The sequence below is a fragment of the Vairimorpha necatrix genome, chromosome 9 (assembly GCF_036630325.1).
Source record: "Vairimorpha necatrix chromosome 9, complete sequence".
In the NCBI taxonomy this organism is placed as follows: domain Eukaryota; kingdom Fungi; phylum Microsporidia; family Nosematidae; genus Vairimorpha; species Vairimorpha necatrix.
Genome location: NC_088824.1, coordinates 277,698 through 293,892, shown reverse-complemented (window position 1 = coordinate 293,892; position 16,195 = coordinate 277,698). Strand labels below are relative to the sequence as shown.

At 25.9% G+C, this 16,195-nt stretch overlaps 4 protein-coding genes across 4 annotated transcripts; 2 read left to right on the top strand and 2 right to left on the bottom strand.

The window, feature by feature from the left end:
- Positions 1-952: 952 nt before the first annotated feature.
- Positions 953-1,489, top strand: VNE69_09055 (uncharacterized protein; the record flags this gene model as incomplete). The annotated part of the gene is made up of 1 exon (XM_065474573.1): positions 953-1,489. The coding sequence occupies one exon, from the start codon at positions 953-955 to the stop codon at positions 1,487-1,489; it is 537 nt and encodes a 178-aa protein (XP_065330645.1).
- A 1,776-nt stretch (positions 1,490-3,265) lies between these two features.
- On the top strand, positions 3,266-3,874 carry VNE69_09054 (uncharacterized protein; the record flags this gene model as incomplete). Its single annotated transcript, XM_065474572.1, has 2 exons — positions 3,266-3,287; positions 3,348-3,874. 2 exons carry the CDS (start codon positions 3,266-3,268, stop codon positions 3,872-3,874), a joined length of 549 nt encoding a protein of 182 aa, XP_065330644.1.
- Positions 3,875-12,597: 8,723 nt separating this feature from the next.
- On the bottom strand, positions 12,598-13,014 carry VNE69_09053 (uncharacterized protein; the record flags this gene model as incomplete). The annotated part of the gene is made up of 1 exon (XM_065474571.1): positions 12,598-13,014. The coding sequence occupies one exon, from the start codon at positions 13,012-13,014 to the stop codon at positions 12,598-12,600; it is 417 nt and encodes a 138-aa protein (XP_065330643.1).
- A 16-nt stretch (positions 13,015-13,030) lies between these two features.
- VNE69_09052 (ABC transporter) lies at positions 13,031-14,569 on the bottom strand (the record flags this gene model as incomplete). The annotated part of the gene is made up of 1 exon (XM_065474570.1): positions 13,031-14,569. One exon carries the CDS (start codon positions 14,567-14,569, stop codon positions 13,031-13,033), a length of 1,539 nt encoding a protein of 512 aa, XP_065330642.1.
- Between the last annotated feature and the right edge of the window lie 1,626 nt (positions 14,570-16,195).

Here is a 16,195-nt window from a genome sequence, read left to right as displayed (position 1 = left end):
CAAAGAGAGAATTGCAAGAACTAAAGAGAAATTAATAATTATTATTAAAGAGGACAATATACTGTTCTAAATTAGTCCTTATTAAATGCACTAGGATCAAACAGGACGGCACGATTTATGATAGACATAATTTGATCGGACACATACGAAATCTATTTCTACAATATTAAAGACTTACTTTTTTGCGATTCGTTTACATCACGAGCAGGGGATCATAGACCTCTAATTTTTATAAACCGACATGGACATATAATATTATTTGTTGGTATCTTTCTAACTAAACCCCATTGAAAAAACTTTCCTATTTAATTATTAATACCAACAACGATATGTTTAACGAATTTTACAAATAACTACTCTGGATAAAAACACAATGGCTTTATATGAAACAAGTCAATATGATAAAATATTTTAGAACATGATATCTGGTTTCAAATAACACTTTAGAACATAGCCAGAGGTATAAGACGGTTCTAGCAACAAAATTACTATGAAACGAAAATTTTGAATTATGAAAGAGGAGTAGAGGTGTCATTTGATGCAAATTTTTATTTCATTTTTAAACAGAGAATATATTAACATTAAAATGATGGTATTACAATGGATTGTAAATAAATTTAGCAATATGATTATAATTGTTACAATACACATGTATAACACGGCTTAAAAATAAAAACATAAAACAAGTAAGAAATTAAAATTTTCACTTCAGCATAAGTGTTATACTTCTAATATAAACATTGACGTGTGGTTTAAAATCATATGAGTCATTAAATCATTTTTGCCAATAACTCAAATTTACATGCACATATTCGTTCTAATTTTTTATCGTTGATAACCTATAATATTAATTTGAATAAATAAACCGTACCATCCATCACACAATTTCAATTTATTTGTGCATATTATATTTTTTAACATTATATATTAAAAAATAATTATTTTATACCCAATGAATTTGATATATTTGCTTAGTATGTTTATAAAAAAAACAATAGGTACAAAACAATCTGTTTTAAACACATCAGAAGATTTGCCCACTACCAAACAAAGTGAAAATATTACTGCTTTTTCTGATGACCAACTAGTGCAAAAGATTAACGAAAAGGGAAAAACACAAGATGAAAAAATTGAACTGGAAAGAAAAGCCTGCTCAGAACTTATTGAAAATGAAAAGAAAATTTTTGAACAAGAACTCATTGATGAACGCAAAGAACACAAAAAAAATATAAAATCTGAATGGGAAGAGTTTGAAATGGTACGCAAAGCTTTGGAATCTTGTGATAAAAACAATAAAGAAGAATATAGTGAACTTCGTGCATTTTTTGCGCTTGCTTTGAATAAATGGCATTATTTTTATAGAGAAGAAGTGAAAAGGTCGAAAGAAAAGGAAATATTATTGAAAAAGATGTTAGAAGCGAAAGTTTCAAATATTATGAAAGAAAGTGATAACCGTATTAGAAATATAAGAAATCAAGAGACTGAATAAAAAGTGATTATTTAATTTTTTTTCGAAAATACATACAATAAAAAAAATTAGTGTATGTTTAATCTTCAAAACTAAGTGTTTGTAAGTATTTAGAAATTGCCATAAACTTTATAAGTTTCGGTATATTAATAGAAAAAAAAATTGTTTAAGTTGTTTTGTGCAGGGAAGATAACACTTACAGGTAAAATTGTATCTACTGTAAACAATATTTTTTATTTTTCAAAATATTAGATGTATATTGTAAGTTGTGCGTTTATCTTTTAAATTTGGGCCTATAAATTTTTAGAAATTAGATTTTATTCCTTTAATTGTATGTAAAACGACAGAAAAGACACGTTGTCTTTTGTGCAAGGTATAAATATACTTAAAGAAAAAAAAATGTCTGTATTTAGCATAAAATCAATACATAGTTTGTCTAAGTGGCCACAGGATGTAAAATAGACTTGTAATGGCATTTTAACGTCGTATAACTAGGCATCTTAATCATCTCTTCCAACTTCTTTGAAGTGTTCATATTAGCAAATATATATAAAAGAATTAGTTCAAAATATATAATTGTAAAAACTCGGAGGATTAGTACAGGCGCTTAAGAAAAATCAATAGCTTAATGTACTTTCTTCTAGAATTATTTAATTTTAAAGTACGTATAACGAAATTGGAATAACTAGTCAAACATCCACAAAGATATAACAATAAAAAGCGGGAAGTACGATTCCCCGCATAATACATTATAATTTTTCATAAAATGTTCCTTTATTTAAGAATATTGAACGAACCGATCAAATTTTACAACAAATGTGTTAAACGATATATAGTTACTAAATCGACCAATGCACCTTACTGAGTACCATAAGATAGTTTTAAAGTATCTTCTTTTGCTTAAACAATGACGCAAAAAAATGATGAAAATCTAAAACATCGTAGATGTAATATAAGGTAATGTATTCTACGGTTGTCACGGGGGTTCGTTAATGACATCTGAAAAGATTTTTAGATCCAAATGCATCATTTTATTATTTTATACACTGATTTTATATTACTGAGAATTTTTTATTATAATGGTACATCGTATTGTAACAGTGTTAATCTCAGAAAACACTTAAAGATTATAAAAATTTCAATATTTGCTTGTTATATAAAGACGCTAATAAATAATTCTGCTGGTTAAATAATGCTAAAACATAAAATTTTATAAATATAAAAAGAAACGATATGGAGTGAATCAGTGCAACTATAAATTAAGTCTTTTTGTTTTGTACTTTAGATATTATTCTAAGAATATAAATAAAAAAGGAACTTATAACTTAGAATTTAATTTATAAATTAATAAATTAATAACTTTGTTATATGAAGATAGCTCTTATATGAAAATTTTCTTATTCTTTTACTTAAAATCTATATAGAATAAAAATTAGAACATAATCAAATAGGATTTTTATTAACTATATATCTAATCAAAATTAGTAGAAATATTAACACAACTTGAACGTATTGCTAGATAATCTAATAAAAATTTTGGTATCTATATATTTTTGATATAAACAATGACGTATCTGTTTATCGATAAAATGAATCAATAAAATAAAAAACATTCTAATCTGAATTTTTAATAAAACTTTTAATATATAACAAAAAAATGAAGTACCTTATGTAATTACTATCGATGTTATAAAAATACTGGTTTAGATAAATACTATCTGAATGACTTATTGATTGCTTGAAGTTGATTTTTAACTTTTAAAAAATTATTAATAAAAAACAACTATTTTATACCCAATGAAAATATTATATCTGGTGAGTATTTTTGTACAAAAAAACAAAAACTGCTCAACACCTTGTATTAAATGAACTTGATAAGTTACTAATGAAAAGGAAATTGAGAAGCCAGACACTGAGCTTTCTGATGAAGAAAGAGTGAAAAAGATTAAAGATGAAAGAAAAACACGAGATATTAAACTTGCAATTGAAAGAAAAAATTGCTACGAATCTGTAAAAGCCGAAAGACAAAACTTCGAAAAAGAGTTATCCAAAGAAAACGATGAATATAAAAAACGCATCAATACTGAATCGGAAAAAATTGAAGTGGCCCGCGGGGCTTTAGAATCTTGTAATAAAACAAAAAAAGAAGAATACTATGAACTCCATGCTCTTTTTGAAATTGCTTTGGATAAATGGCATGTTTTTTATATATCAGAAGTAAGACGGTCTGTTGAAAAAGAAAAGTTATTGAAAAGGATTTTTGAAGAAAACGTTTTAAAGATTGAAAAAGATAGTGAAACCCGGATAAAAATTATTATGAAATTAAGTGAAGAAGAGATATTGAAGATTGAGGATTCTCTAGAAATGAGTTATGAAAATTTCTGCAAATTATACAAGTTTGTATAATAAAAATAATATTAGGTTTAGAAAATATAAGTTATTAATGTTTTTTTAGTTAAAAAGAAAATCATATTAGAAGAGGGATTAACAGAAAACTTATACTTATTAGTTTTTGGCCTTATGAGCTGTATAGCCGTTTTATATTATAGTTTTATGGCATCATAATGTAATACTTTTCATTTTTTATTCTTTAATTTATTCAACTGTAACAAACACTTAAAAATTTATAAAAGAAATCTTCGCAAAATAATTTTTCTATTTAAAAGAAATTTTAACTAAAGGGGTTGTCAGTAGAAGATACGACAGGTTTTTTTGTAAAATCCTTTTATATTTTTATAAAAACAATAACTTTCAACATTCTTCATTCCATAACAATTTGAACATATTTATTCTTTAGTTAAAAAGTCTAGTTGAATGTTTTTTAATCAGATTAACTCATTCTACAGTTAACTTTTTTTTTTCGGTGTTGCCTCAAACAATAACTATTGTATAAATTTTACACAGTCATGATCTCAAGATCCAATTTTTTTTATTGCTTAAAAACTTAGATCGTTTCTCTGGTTTGATTATGGCTATTATGATAATTTTACTATTACATTATCTTTGTCATCACGTAAATGATAATTTAAGTCTTTGGTAAATTAGGCCTAATTTTACTTTACATTTTTAAGACTATTTATATTATGTTATAGTTTCGTCTTCTATACTAAAAACAATTTACAAGATTTGTAAACCACCCTTTTCTTAAATTTGTTGTTGATTTATCAACTATACAATTTAAAATGAGACTTCATCTTATATATAACATTTTTTGTTTTATGATACTTCTTTAGACGGTTTCTTACGTTTGTAAAGTTTTTTTAAGGGCTTTATTATATTTGATTTATATAAAGGTCCGGCGTTGAACTACCAATCTATAAAAGATAATCTGGATTTACATTTAATTTACAGGCTAATTATTTTTTATATTTTTTTATCAGTTTTTTCAGTAAGCAGAAGGAGATAATGTTAATTATTATATACATAATATTGATGCTATATACTAATATTTGTTTTAGGAACTATTTGTTTTTTTGATTTTTTTATAGCATATCAAATATATCAAAAATTTTCTATTTGTAATAATATAATGATTTTTCAGCATGGGTAAATTATAAATCATTATAGTGCATATAATTATTTATACTCTTACTATTATGTTATTATCAGATGACTAAAATAACTGTCATTTTCATTGCATAATGTTACATATGCATCTTTTGGTGGTTTCATATTTTTTATTTTCGTCAAATATGTTCATATATTTTCGTTTGAGAATATGTACAATAGAATTTTGGTCGTTAGATAGAATGATAGTGCATCATTTATAGGAGTCAAATATATTTTGTTGCATTTGTTTCATAATGTTCTTTGGTGTTTATAATTTATATTTTGATTACTAGTAAATATCTACAATAAAAGAATCAAGAAATAGTTACACCAATCAGTGTATAATTCTTCAACATTAATATAAATGAAACTCTATATTTTATGAATACTTATAAAATAAAGTGTTAAATGGGCAAATAAATAAAAGCTCTACATAATAAATGAAAATAAATATTTTAGAAACAGTTTAATAACTAAAAAATATGAAATTGAATGATACACACCAGGCTCTACTACATTATTTTTATATCTACTAGTTCGTTTAAGAATTTTTATTTTTAATTCTTTATTTTTTTTGATTTGCCATAATGCAGAGTATATGAAAGTTTTACGTTGATAAAAAAGTATAGAGTCATATTAAAGAACCCTGTTTTGATTATACTAAATTGTTGGTTCAAATATTTATGTACGTTTCTTCTTAAGTTATATTATTGCTGAAAAACTTGATTTTGCTGATCTTGTTCCTGATCTGTTATATATCATTCGAATTTTTTTTATTGTACTAAAGTTTTTATAGATAGTAATCACATCCTATGTTTGTTCTTATTATTTAAATATTTATAGTTTACCTCTAATTTTTATGAACAGAGATCTTGAAAAAAATGGTGGGGAATATGGGGAATGAGCCCATGATTTCTTATTTGCCAAGCATATGAGAACGGAAATACCCAATATCCTTTGATTTAAGAAGATTAAAAGAGCTTAAGAATAAGTACAGCATATAATAAAAGAATTTCTTAGCATCTTATGGGGACTTGAACATTTCAAATATTTTGTGTATGGAACACCTGTGGATGTAATTATTGATCACAAAGTCTTAGAGATTATTAATAAGGAAGATATTGCATGCTAACGAATTTAAAGATGATGCGATAGGTTAAGCGTCTTTGAAGTTAGCATCAAATATAAAAAAGGAAATGAGATGATAAACGTGGATTGTCTATGTAGAAAACGAACATATATTCGGAAAAGGAGATTGAGAAGAGTAGGTCTTTAGAAGTAAATTACGTGGAAATTAGAAAAGTGAACAAAAAAAAATTTATAAGGAAGATTTATGAAGAATGTCTACAAAGAGATGAAAAGACGATTATACATAACTAGTTTCACAGGTACTAATTAAAAAAATATGAGTAAAATAAAAAAAAGAGATTTCAAATGTGTTATAGTTATATGTAAACAATATAATTCTCAAAAGAAAAAAAATTTGTTTTTGTAACAGCCCAAGAAGTAGGAGAAAAAGTAGCCATAGACATAATAGGACCCGTATAAAATCGATATACAATATCTGGGATCAATTACTTCACAAGAAAAGGTTTTGCCAAGATAATATATGGTAGACAATATAGTAATGTTCTTAATTTCGTGAAAGAACTACATAAAGAATTAATAATCCAAATTCTAATTTTAGATCAGTCTAGATTAAATCTGAGCAATAAAATCAAAGACTTTGCCAGAGAACAGATAATTTATACTGCATTATGCCTCCCCGTTCCTTATCAATCAAATGGACGGGTTAAAAAATTTAACAGAACGTTGGAAGACTTGATATAAAAAAAAGAAAAAGACAGCCTGTTATCAATAAAGGTACTAAAGCGGCAAAGGTAAGTAATGAGTATATCACACTGGTATAGATATGACCACAGAAGAAGCGCAAAAAAAGAAAATCATCGAAAGTTGAGGAATTCAATTAAAGAAAAAAAACAAATTCAATGAGGAAAACTCTAACAAATAAATAGAAAACATTTAAAAAAGATACTATTGTTACAATTAAAAAGTAAATAGGGCCGACTAAAGAACAGCCCAGATTAAAAGCTAGAAAAGTAATTGTTAGTAAAGCAGGTGATAATTCATATGATATTATTATGAGAAATAAGATTAATAAAAGACATGTCTCACAATTTAAATTAATTATAGACGAGCTTTCTTCTTAACCAGTGCGATGTTATTAATATTTTAAAATTATATTTTACCCCCGCTTTTTATGAACAGAGATTTTATAATTGAAAAAGTGGAAATGATTTAAATTTTCCGTGTCTTGTTTCAGTCGATAACGTTATTTACGCTCAATAAAAAAAATAATTACTTATATTATGGCATAAATTTTTTATTTATAGATGCTTATAGCTAATTGGACAGATGCATTGGGGTTATACAAAAAATTTTCTATATATACTAAGAGCATCGTTTATTTTTGAATATATAGTTTGCATCTCCTTAATGATTTTACGTAACCAAAAAATCTTTACGCTGCATGAAAAAATATAAGCATCGAAACACGAGGCGATTTTTTCAATTAAATAAAATATTAAAAACAAAATAATGTTTATAATTCATATATTTCGATTTAAATCGTGTATTCAAGTTATAAAGCCTCGAGTTTTGTATCTACTATATGCGTCTTCTTATTGGCTTTTAGCTAGACGAGGTAAGAAAAGATGTTCATATATACAATTCTGTAACTTTCTGGCCCAGTTATGGATAAGGTTCAACTCGGACCATAAAATGGGCACTGATGATGTAATGCTGTAGAAAAGCTTATGCATAAAGTACTTAGCTCTATACTTCTGTTTTAAAAGGATATATACTTTAATCATTATAATGTGTTCGAACAGTAGTGTCTCTGTAAAAAACCTAAAACGAATATTCTTAGCAATGGTTTATACATAATACAGGCTTTCTGGACTTCCAAACCAAACTAAGAAGTTAATATAAAAATTAAACTCACAATTAGTTGCATAAAAATCAGATTCCGAAGTTGTAAGAAACCCAGACTTTTTTCCCATGTAGGAAAAATATTTTATAAAATGTTTATAATGTTTTTAATGCCTTTGAATAGGTCTTTATCTATAATAAGGTTTTTAAATTGCAACACAACACAAGATTTTAGGGTAAAAAAGATGGGCCATTATTAATATTCTATATATACTTTTTATTATTTGACTAATTTTGAATAGCTTGATTTAGTATATATAATATGCGCTTCACTAATTAGTATTTTGCATACTACTGCCTTATTCAAAATATACAACAACTGAAAGATCAAATTAATAATTGTTAATATCATATAAATGATACATCAATTAACAAATTAGCAATTTGGGACACAAAAAAAATATTTTGTAAGTGTTCTATATCTTCTTTAAACAAAATTTTAAAAAGCTATTTGATATTTACAAAAGACATAAACCTTGTTATAAAAGCAAGATGACGCATAATGTGGTATCAATGAAAGACAAAATAAAAAATTAATTTTTCTTTTTATTAAAAGGTTTGTTTAGTTTTTCTAGGTTAAAAAAAAATACTGAAATGTACATGAAATTTATATCAATTTAATTCAACAAACCAAACTGTAGTTTTTAAATTCGTCGCAGCTTTAATTTTTATCTAAGACGGACATTTACTATCTCATTTTCCATAATTTATACTTCCTTCGTATATTAAATTAAAAGGTATGAATATTTTCAGAAATGAATCTATTTTATTATCTAAGTATGATTGCATCAAACGTTTTCATTGAGTGTGATTTTACATGTAAACAGGACTCGTAATTATATATACAATACAAAACATACAATCGAATCATAAAACTAAGCACGCATATTAAAAATAACTGTATCTTAAAATCAATTATCATTTCGAAAAGAAATTTTCTTTTTATAAATGAAATAGAACACGATACAAGAAGAGTATGATCTTTTTGTAAAAATTCGCCCGAATATAATTAGGTTATGATCATCGTCGAACAGGTTTTATATTTATTAAAAGTATTCGAGAAGATTATAAATATGGATAATAAAGTTTTCTTGTTAAAATTATAAAGGCCACAAATGTATTATCAATTATTACTTAACAATCTATAAAAAAATTTCGGACTACATAGGCCAGATTATATTGGACATAATCGTTTTATGAGTCATGTAAGCATTTATTTTTAACATCATATAAGTGTAATGCGAGAGGTTTGCAAAAAGTGTATGTTTGTTGAAAGCTCATTTATCTTCATACGGAAATGAATGTTAGTATGAATAGATAAATTATCTATAAAGAACTTATCATCGACCCAATTGATATGAGGTATCATTTCGATAGAAACGATGGCCATAGTTGGTTAATACAGTGATAAATCTCGTTTACGTATATGCATTTAATCAATTTTGACATTTTTCAAAACTTAATAAGCGCGCTAACTAAAAATGTATTTATCTGATATGGATACTAAATAAACCCATATAACAATTCTAAACAGTTGAAAAATATCATTTATTACTCGTTCTGCATAAAAAAGAAAACTTTACTTATTTATGGCATACATAGACATCCTCGGATTGAGTTCAATAGATGAAGTACAAAAAACCAGTATTCGATACTTACAAAATTAACTTACATGAATTTGGCATTTATATATTGATAAATATAATTGTTAGTTTGAGGTTAAATTTATTAAATATATATTTTCAACTTCCTACACCTACCACTTGGCTTTCAAGATAAAATGCATTTTTTAAGGTAATTGAGCATGAGCTGCACTCTATTCTTTCGCATCTTACTATCACTGCTTGTATTGGTCTATACGGTACGTCTTTCCCTGTTAAAATACTCAAAGTCTATGGGCATATGGGTTTTCTTTACACATGTCTCCCCAATAATGAAACCGATTTTTATCCGCCTATCTCATTTTTCAAAGACAACACAGTTTCTTTTTGATTTCTTCTTTTTTAAATCTCTCTAGATTTTACACACTAGGAATTCAGCTATCTTGCCACGATAGCTTAAATGTTAATGGTGGAATGTACTACTCCATACATCTGCACATCTCTTATGCTAGATCTTATTACAGTCAATACTGTTTCTTAATAGCTCTTCATTGCACCTTAACATCTTCACCTATTCCGGTCCCTCGACTAGTGCAAGCCATCACCTTCTCTCCTGTTAGACAACCAACCATCTCCATTCTAATCTATGCTGCATTTTTTGTTTATATCTTATGCCTCGACGGAACTTACATCCTCTTCTTTTTGTTTTTTGTTTGGGTTCAGTGTTTTTATTCTCCATCATTTTAAAGATAATTGTAAGTGCAGGTTTAAATTTATTAAATATATATTTTCAACATATACAAAGTGAGGATTGTCACACGATAGCCTTCTTGAATTCTTGAAAGTAAAACAAACTTCTAAACTAAAAACACTCGGCGTTCAAATCTCAATCAGAGCCAATCGGCGGCGTAAACAAATACGTCATCGTCGACAAACAAATGACGAACGAGAAAATGAATGTTTTCACCTAAAATGCCATAATATGAAAAAAACTTTAGAGAACAGTTTTCCCTCCTATTCTTGACAACTTTGACATTAATTAAAAATTCAACATAAAAGAGCGAATTTTCAGCCATTCGTCGAGTTATGAGAAAAGCCAAAACCAATAAAAAGTTTAGTAAAAACTAATATTAAGACACACCTAGAGCCAGAGAGGCAGCCCGTGCCACAAGGATTATTCGTTGGTGTTTTTTTTTTAAAAAATGTGTTGTGCGTTCTATATCTGAAAATTTTATTTTGGTTAAATGTTATTTAACACTTGTATAATCAGAAACGTTGGTTAGAATAAAACAAAATAGATTTACCGAAAAACATTAGTTTGACAATTGTACAAGAAAATATATCTATGGTAGATCGAAATAATAACAAAAAGCGTTAATGCTACTAAAAAAAACCTTATGGGGATAATTTTTTTTGAGAATTTTTTCACAAAAGTATATATTAATTTCTTTCATCAACCTGAATAAGTGAAAATTTCGTCTTTGAACGAAAATTCAAAGCTTGAAAGTTATTAAAAAAAAAACTGTGCTTTTGAATTTGAAATAAAAATATCAAACTGTTTTATTCCACAGTTTTTCATAATTTTTATATAAATTACATTTTATCAAAAATCTCACAAAAATACCGCAGTATTTAATTTCTCAATTCTTTTTAGCAGATAAATCTTTATTGAAAGAAATAAAAAGACCTCTTTAATTTTTTTGAATCCAATCAAATGTTTGACAAGTTTTTGTTAAATAACTGTAATTGATATATTTAACATGCAATAATATCATGAAATTACAACTTTTTTGTTTTTAGACCTACTTAATATTTATATTTATCTTATAAAATATTAATATAAGGCTATACAAAAAGAGAACCTCCAAATTGGGTGTTTGAGATATATTAGGCATAAAATTGATTTTGATAAATAGAACGCTTTTTATTACTAATACAATATTTTTGAAATTGTATCAACTTCTTAACTCATTGAGGAAGGGTCAATTTTTGTAAACTTCGTTCTGGCCCTTGCTACTCATTTGTTTAATAGAATAAATTTGTATTTGAAAAAATATACATATTACTTGCGATAAACCAAATTAAAGTTTTTTTATTCTTAAATAGCTTTTTTTCCTGACATAGTCGTCGACCCCAGATATTGCTGTACTAAAGTTATGAAATTAACAAATAATTGTTCTATTAGTTAAATTTAAATTACGAAAAAAAGCAAAAGAAATATAAATGCAAATTGGGAGACGCTAACCTAAAAAAGTAAATTTTGAACATTTGTAAATAAGGAGACCATTATTAAGAATGTAAAGATGAAAAAAATAATTCTGAAATTTTAAGACAGTTCTTAAATAACTTTATGTGGAAATACAATACAAACAAAATCATATTTTAGTTCAATAATTGTAATTAACTACAAAGTAAATGTTTGAGTCAATAAAATTACAATAAAAAACGTAAAAAGATAAAATTTACGCTTTATATCACAAATACGATAGTTTTATAAATTAAAATCACTTTTTGATAAAAAATAATTTTTTATGCACTTCTTGTGCAAACAACCCATTCGAATATTTTACATATTTTGTTCATGGACAAGAATTTACAACATAAGTTTGTCATACGTTAAAAATAACCGTAAAAACAGAGTAATCTGTCAAACAAACAAATTCTATTATTAATTATAAATTCAGCTTTATATTTTTCAATTTATTAATTTATTTTAAATAATAGTAAAATGGGTATAATAATAGATCAATATTGAACTTAGTGTATTAGTTGATTTGTGTTTTATACATTATTTCAAACAACAAAAATAGACTAAAAAAAATTATTTTAAGATAAGTTATAATTGGAATCTAATAATTGACATCGTAATTTGATTATCTGTAAGTAAAAATAATTTCTATCATCTGTTAAAAATGTTTACACTCTTTTAGGTCTAAAATGATATAATAATTAATCTTATAAATGTAAAAACTAATGATCTATTTTATTTTAGTTCATAAGTGTGAGTCTGATGTTAGGAACTTTACTTAACCATATCATAAACAATGTTAACACTACGCAGATAGAAAGACTAGCTGGAATAATATATAAAAAAGAATTAAGTCTTAAATTAAAAGAAACCAAAGACAGAGCAAACTTGGGGTCTTTCCCGTATTCATTGGGTATTAAATATCCAAAGTATGCAGATTTATTTCTGGTTCTCAGTATTGGAGAGTCTTCTACATAAGTTTCTCTGTTTTTCGATTCATAGCCTTTCATTAGTTCAATAAACTTGAAAAAAATGTCTGATTTTGTATTTCTACGGATAATTCGCATTCTAGTCATTAAGTAAACGTCTAAACAATAATTTGGGAAAAGCAATAGAAATTCCAATAAATAAGGTAATTTGCCCCAGATACGATCCATAGAATCCTTATACCAATTAATTACTAATGTATGCATATTCCATATTCCATATTCCAAGTGTATTACATAAGATCATCAAATTTGATATCTTTTTGCCTAAAGGAATCGAAGATAGCAATAAATTCACTGAGATAGTTAAAAATAATGATAGTATTATAATAAGGTATAACAAATACATAATTTCTTTTGGATAACCAGAATTAAAATCAATAATAAACATAAGTAAATATCCAATTGTAATTAAAATGTAGGAACACAAAAACTTCTGTGAAAAGTTATACAAATAATATGTCATTGCAGAATATTTTTTAGTGAACAATTCCATTTTCAAAATAACTTCATCTTGCATGTTTATACTAAAATATGTAGTCCATAAAGCAATTTGAAACATAAACTCATTTGTAAACAATGCGTACGATAAGGCAAACTTTTCGGAAAAATCTAAATTTGCTTTTCTCAGAAGTTCAAAAACATTAACTATTTTTTCAGGTTTATTCATAAATTTTCTTAAAATAATCCGTACATAAGACAAAAAACTTAGTAAAAAAAATAAAATAAAATTCTTCAATCTATCCGGACTTTTCAGCATTAATTTAAAATTATGTTTTACCAATATTAGAGCATGTCTAAAGTTTATATCAAAAAAAAACATTTTTTTGTTATTACATACTTTGGGTTCTGGCAATTGATTTTTTACTGCATTTCTATAAACGATGTCCTTAACAACACTTTCATGTTTTCTTGCAAATTCAGATTCTTCGGGATCTGAATGTAAAATGAAAAGCACTTCTGAATGTGACATGTTTGATGGTGGAATAATATTATTTGATTCTAAGAATCTATTAATTTCATTAGCTGGTCCAGAATAAAACATTCCACCTCTAGTCAAAAATAATAAATCATCGAATAAACTGAACATACCATCTCCTGGTTGATGCACTGTCATTATAACTATTTTATTATTATCAACTGCATATTTTTTTAGACTCTCAACAATTTTCAATGCACTATGAGAATCAAGACCAGTTGTTGGTTCATCTAATATTAAAATCTCAGGATTGTTTGCCATTGTAATAGCTATCATGGCTCTTTTCCTTTCACCACCAGACAAGGTTTTTATCGGAGCATCTTTTTTGTTAGAAATGCATGCGCTTTCAATAGCTTCGTTTGCTATCTTAACATTTTCCTTATAGGTATTCGAATTAAATGAGAGGTTGTACATAATTGATTCATAAGTGGTCAAATCAGGATAATATATATCATCCTGAGGAAGAAATGCTATCTGTTTAACCCAATTTTTCTCATCTCTTTCTTGTTCGTTGTAGGTTATTTTCCCTGATGTCTTACAGTCAGCTGGTAAATTCCCTATAAGCAATTCAAACAAATGTGTTTTACCACAACCACTGGCTCCCATAACCGCAGTAAGTTTCCCAGATTCTATTGAAGCAGATAATCCATTGATTATAGTAGCGTACTTAGTATGAATTTTTTCATCTTTATTTTTCACTTCATGAATAAGATTTTCATATTTTAAAATGTTTTTGACTGATTTCATGCCCCAAAAATAAATTTTTATTTTGTATATTAAAAAGGAGTTTTTAAATGATATATTGAAACTCATCATAATTAAGGATTATCAGGTAACAAAATTGTCAGGCTACTTTTGATATATAAATTTTATTTGTTAATTTCCTCTCGTTAGTTATAGAAAGTGTTCATTTTAAAGCATTTTAATGTTGTTTTTAATTGTAGAAACTAAATTTGTTCTTTATATTAATAAATCGATTTTTTTCAAATTGATAATGCAAAAAATTTAATACACCTAGGTCAAAATTTTTAGTCTTTGTGCATTGTTTAAACATCGTCTTATATACTTTTGATCTAGCTCCCTTATAAAAAAATAATGCCAAAAATCATATTTTAAATATAAAATTCTAGTGGTTTTAGCCAAGATAAACTTGTTGCCATATATCCATATGATATTTTTGAAAATGGATTTTGTGTCCTTTACTCCTATTACGATAATATATTGTCTACCAACCCTCCTTTTAAATCACTTATAACACACGACGTAACAACAAAATTCCAATAATATTTTTCTACTAAGTTTATCTATTTTTAAACTTAAAAACATAAAAGTAAGTTTATAGTAGAATTCAATTACATTATTATAAACCTTTTGACAATCTATATAAAAAACGATAAACACAAATTTTTTAAAATTACGTATGATTTGAAAGTCAGTATTAACTTTGATTTTTTCCAGATAATTTTGAAGAATCCTCAAAAAGTATTATTTTTTTTTCATCGACCATAATATTTTCTTATAATCTTATTTCTATTATCCATAAACCCATAAGACATTGCCACAGTTCTTTATGGTTTTCTAATTTTCTAAATATTACGTAGAGTGTTGAGAGATGCCGAATATATTAGTAGTTTGTTTAAAAAACCACTATAACGTCTTATATATATATATATACCTAATAAAAGCTTCTGTCCGTGATTCAATATCAGGGAATTAATATATTGCGATCAGTTTTATATTATAGTATCTTGCATTCAAATAAAAAGAATCAAAAATACTGCTTTTTTATATATAAAACAATGGTTTAAAGTATTTACTTCAATTGGCAAACTTACACATTTAGTACACATAAATTTATCTCTGTAGTTAATTTACTTTTATAATGCAATTTGAATATTTGAAATGGATTGCTGTTACATATAACTAATAAAAACTTTAATTATACCATCTCACTTGCTATAATACTTAGAGTAAATTTCCAAGAGTATTTTGTCAATGTAATATATAGAAATAAAATAGATCACGGAAAATTTTACGCTCTTCAATAAATAATTGCGTCAATATAATAAGTTTCTAGACAAAAAAGAATCTTTTTGTGGTAAAAATCGCTATGATTCTATTTTGTAATTTGGTAACAAATACCACAAACCAAAAAGGAACGGAATTTTTTTAGCATAAGACACAAATGATTTATTATGAAAAAAGTCTACAATGCATTTCTTAATATTATAAGAGTCTTAAATGTTTACTCTAGCCAATAAACTATTATTTTAAAAGCTTCTTTTTTGAAAAGTCGAAGCGGAAAAAAGGAATGAATAAAACATCTTCAAATTTTATATCTACGTAAATCTTTTAAAAAAAAGTTTTTAAGGT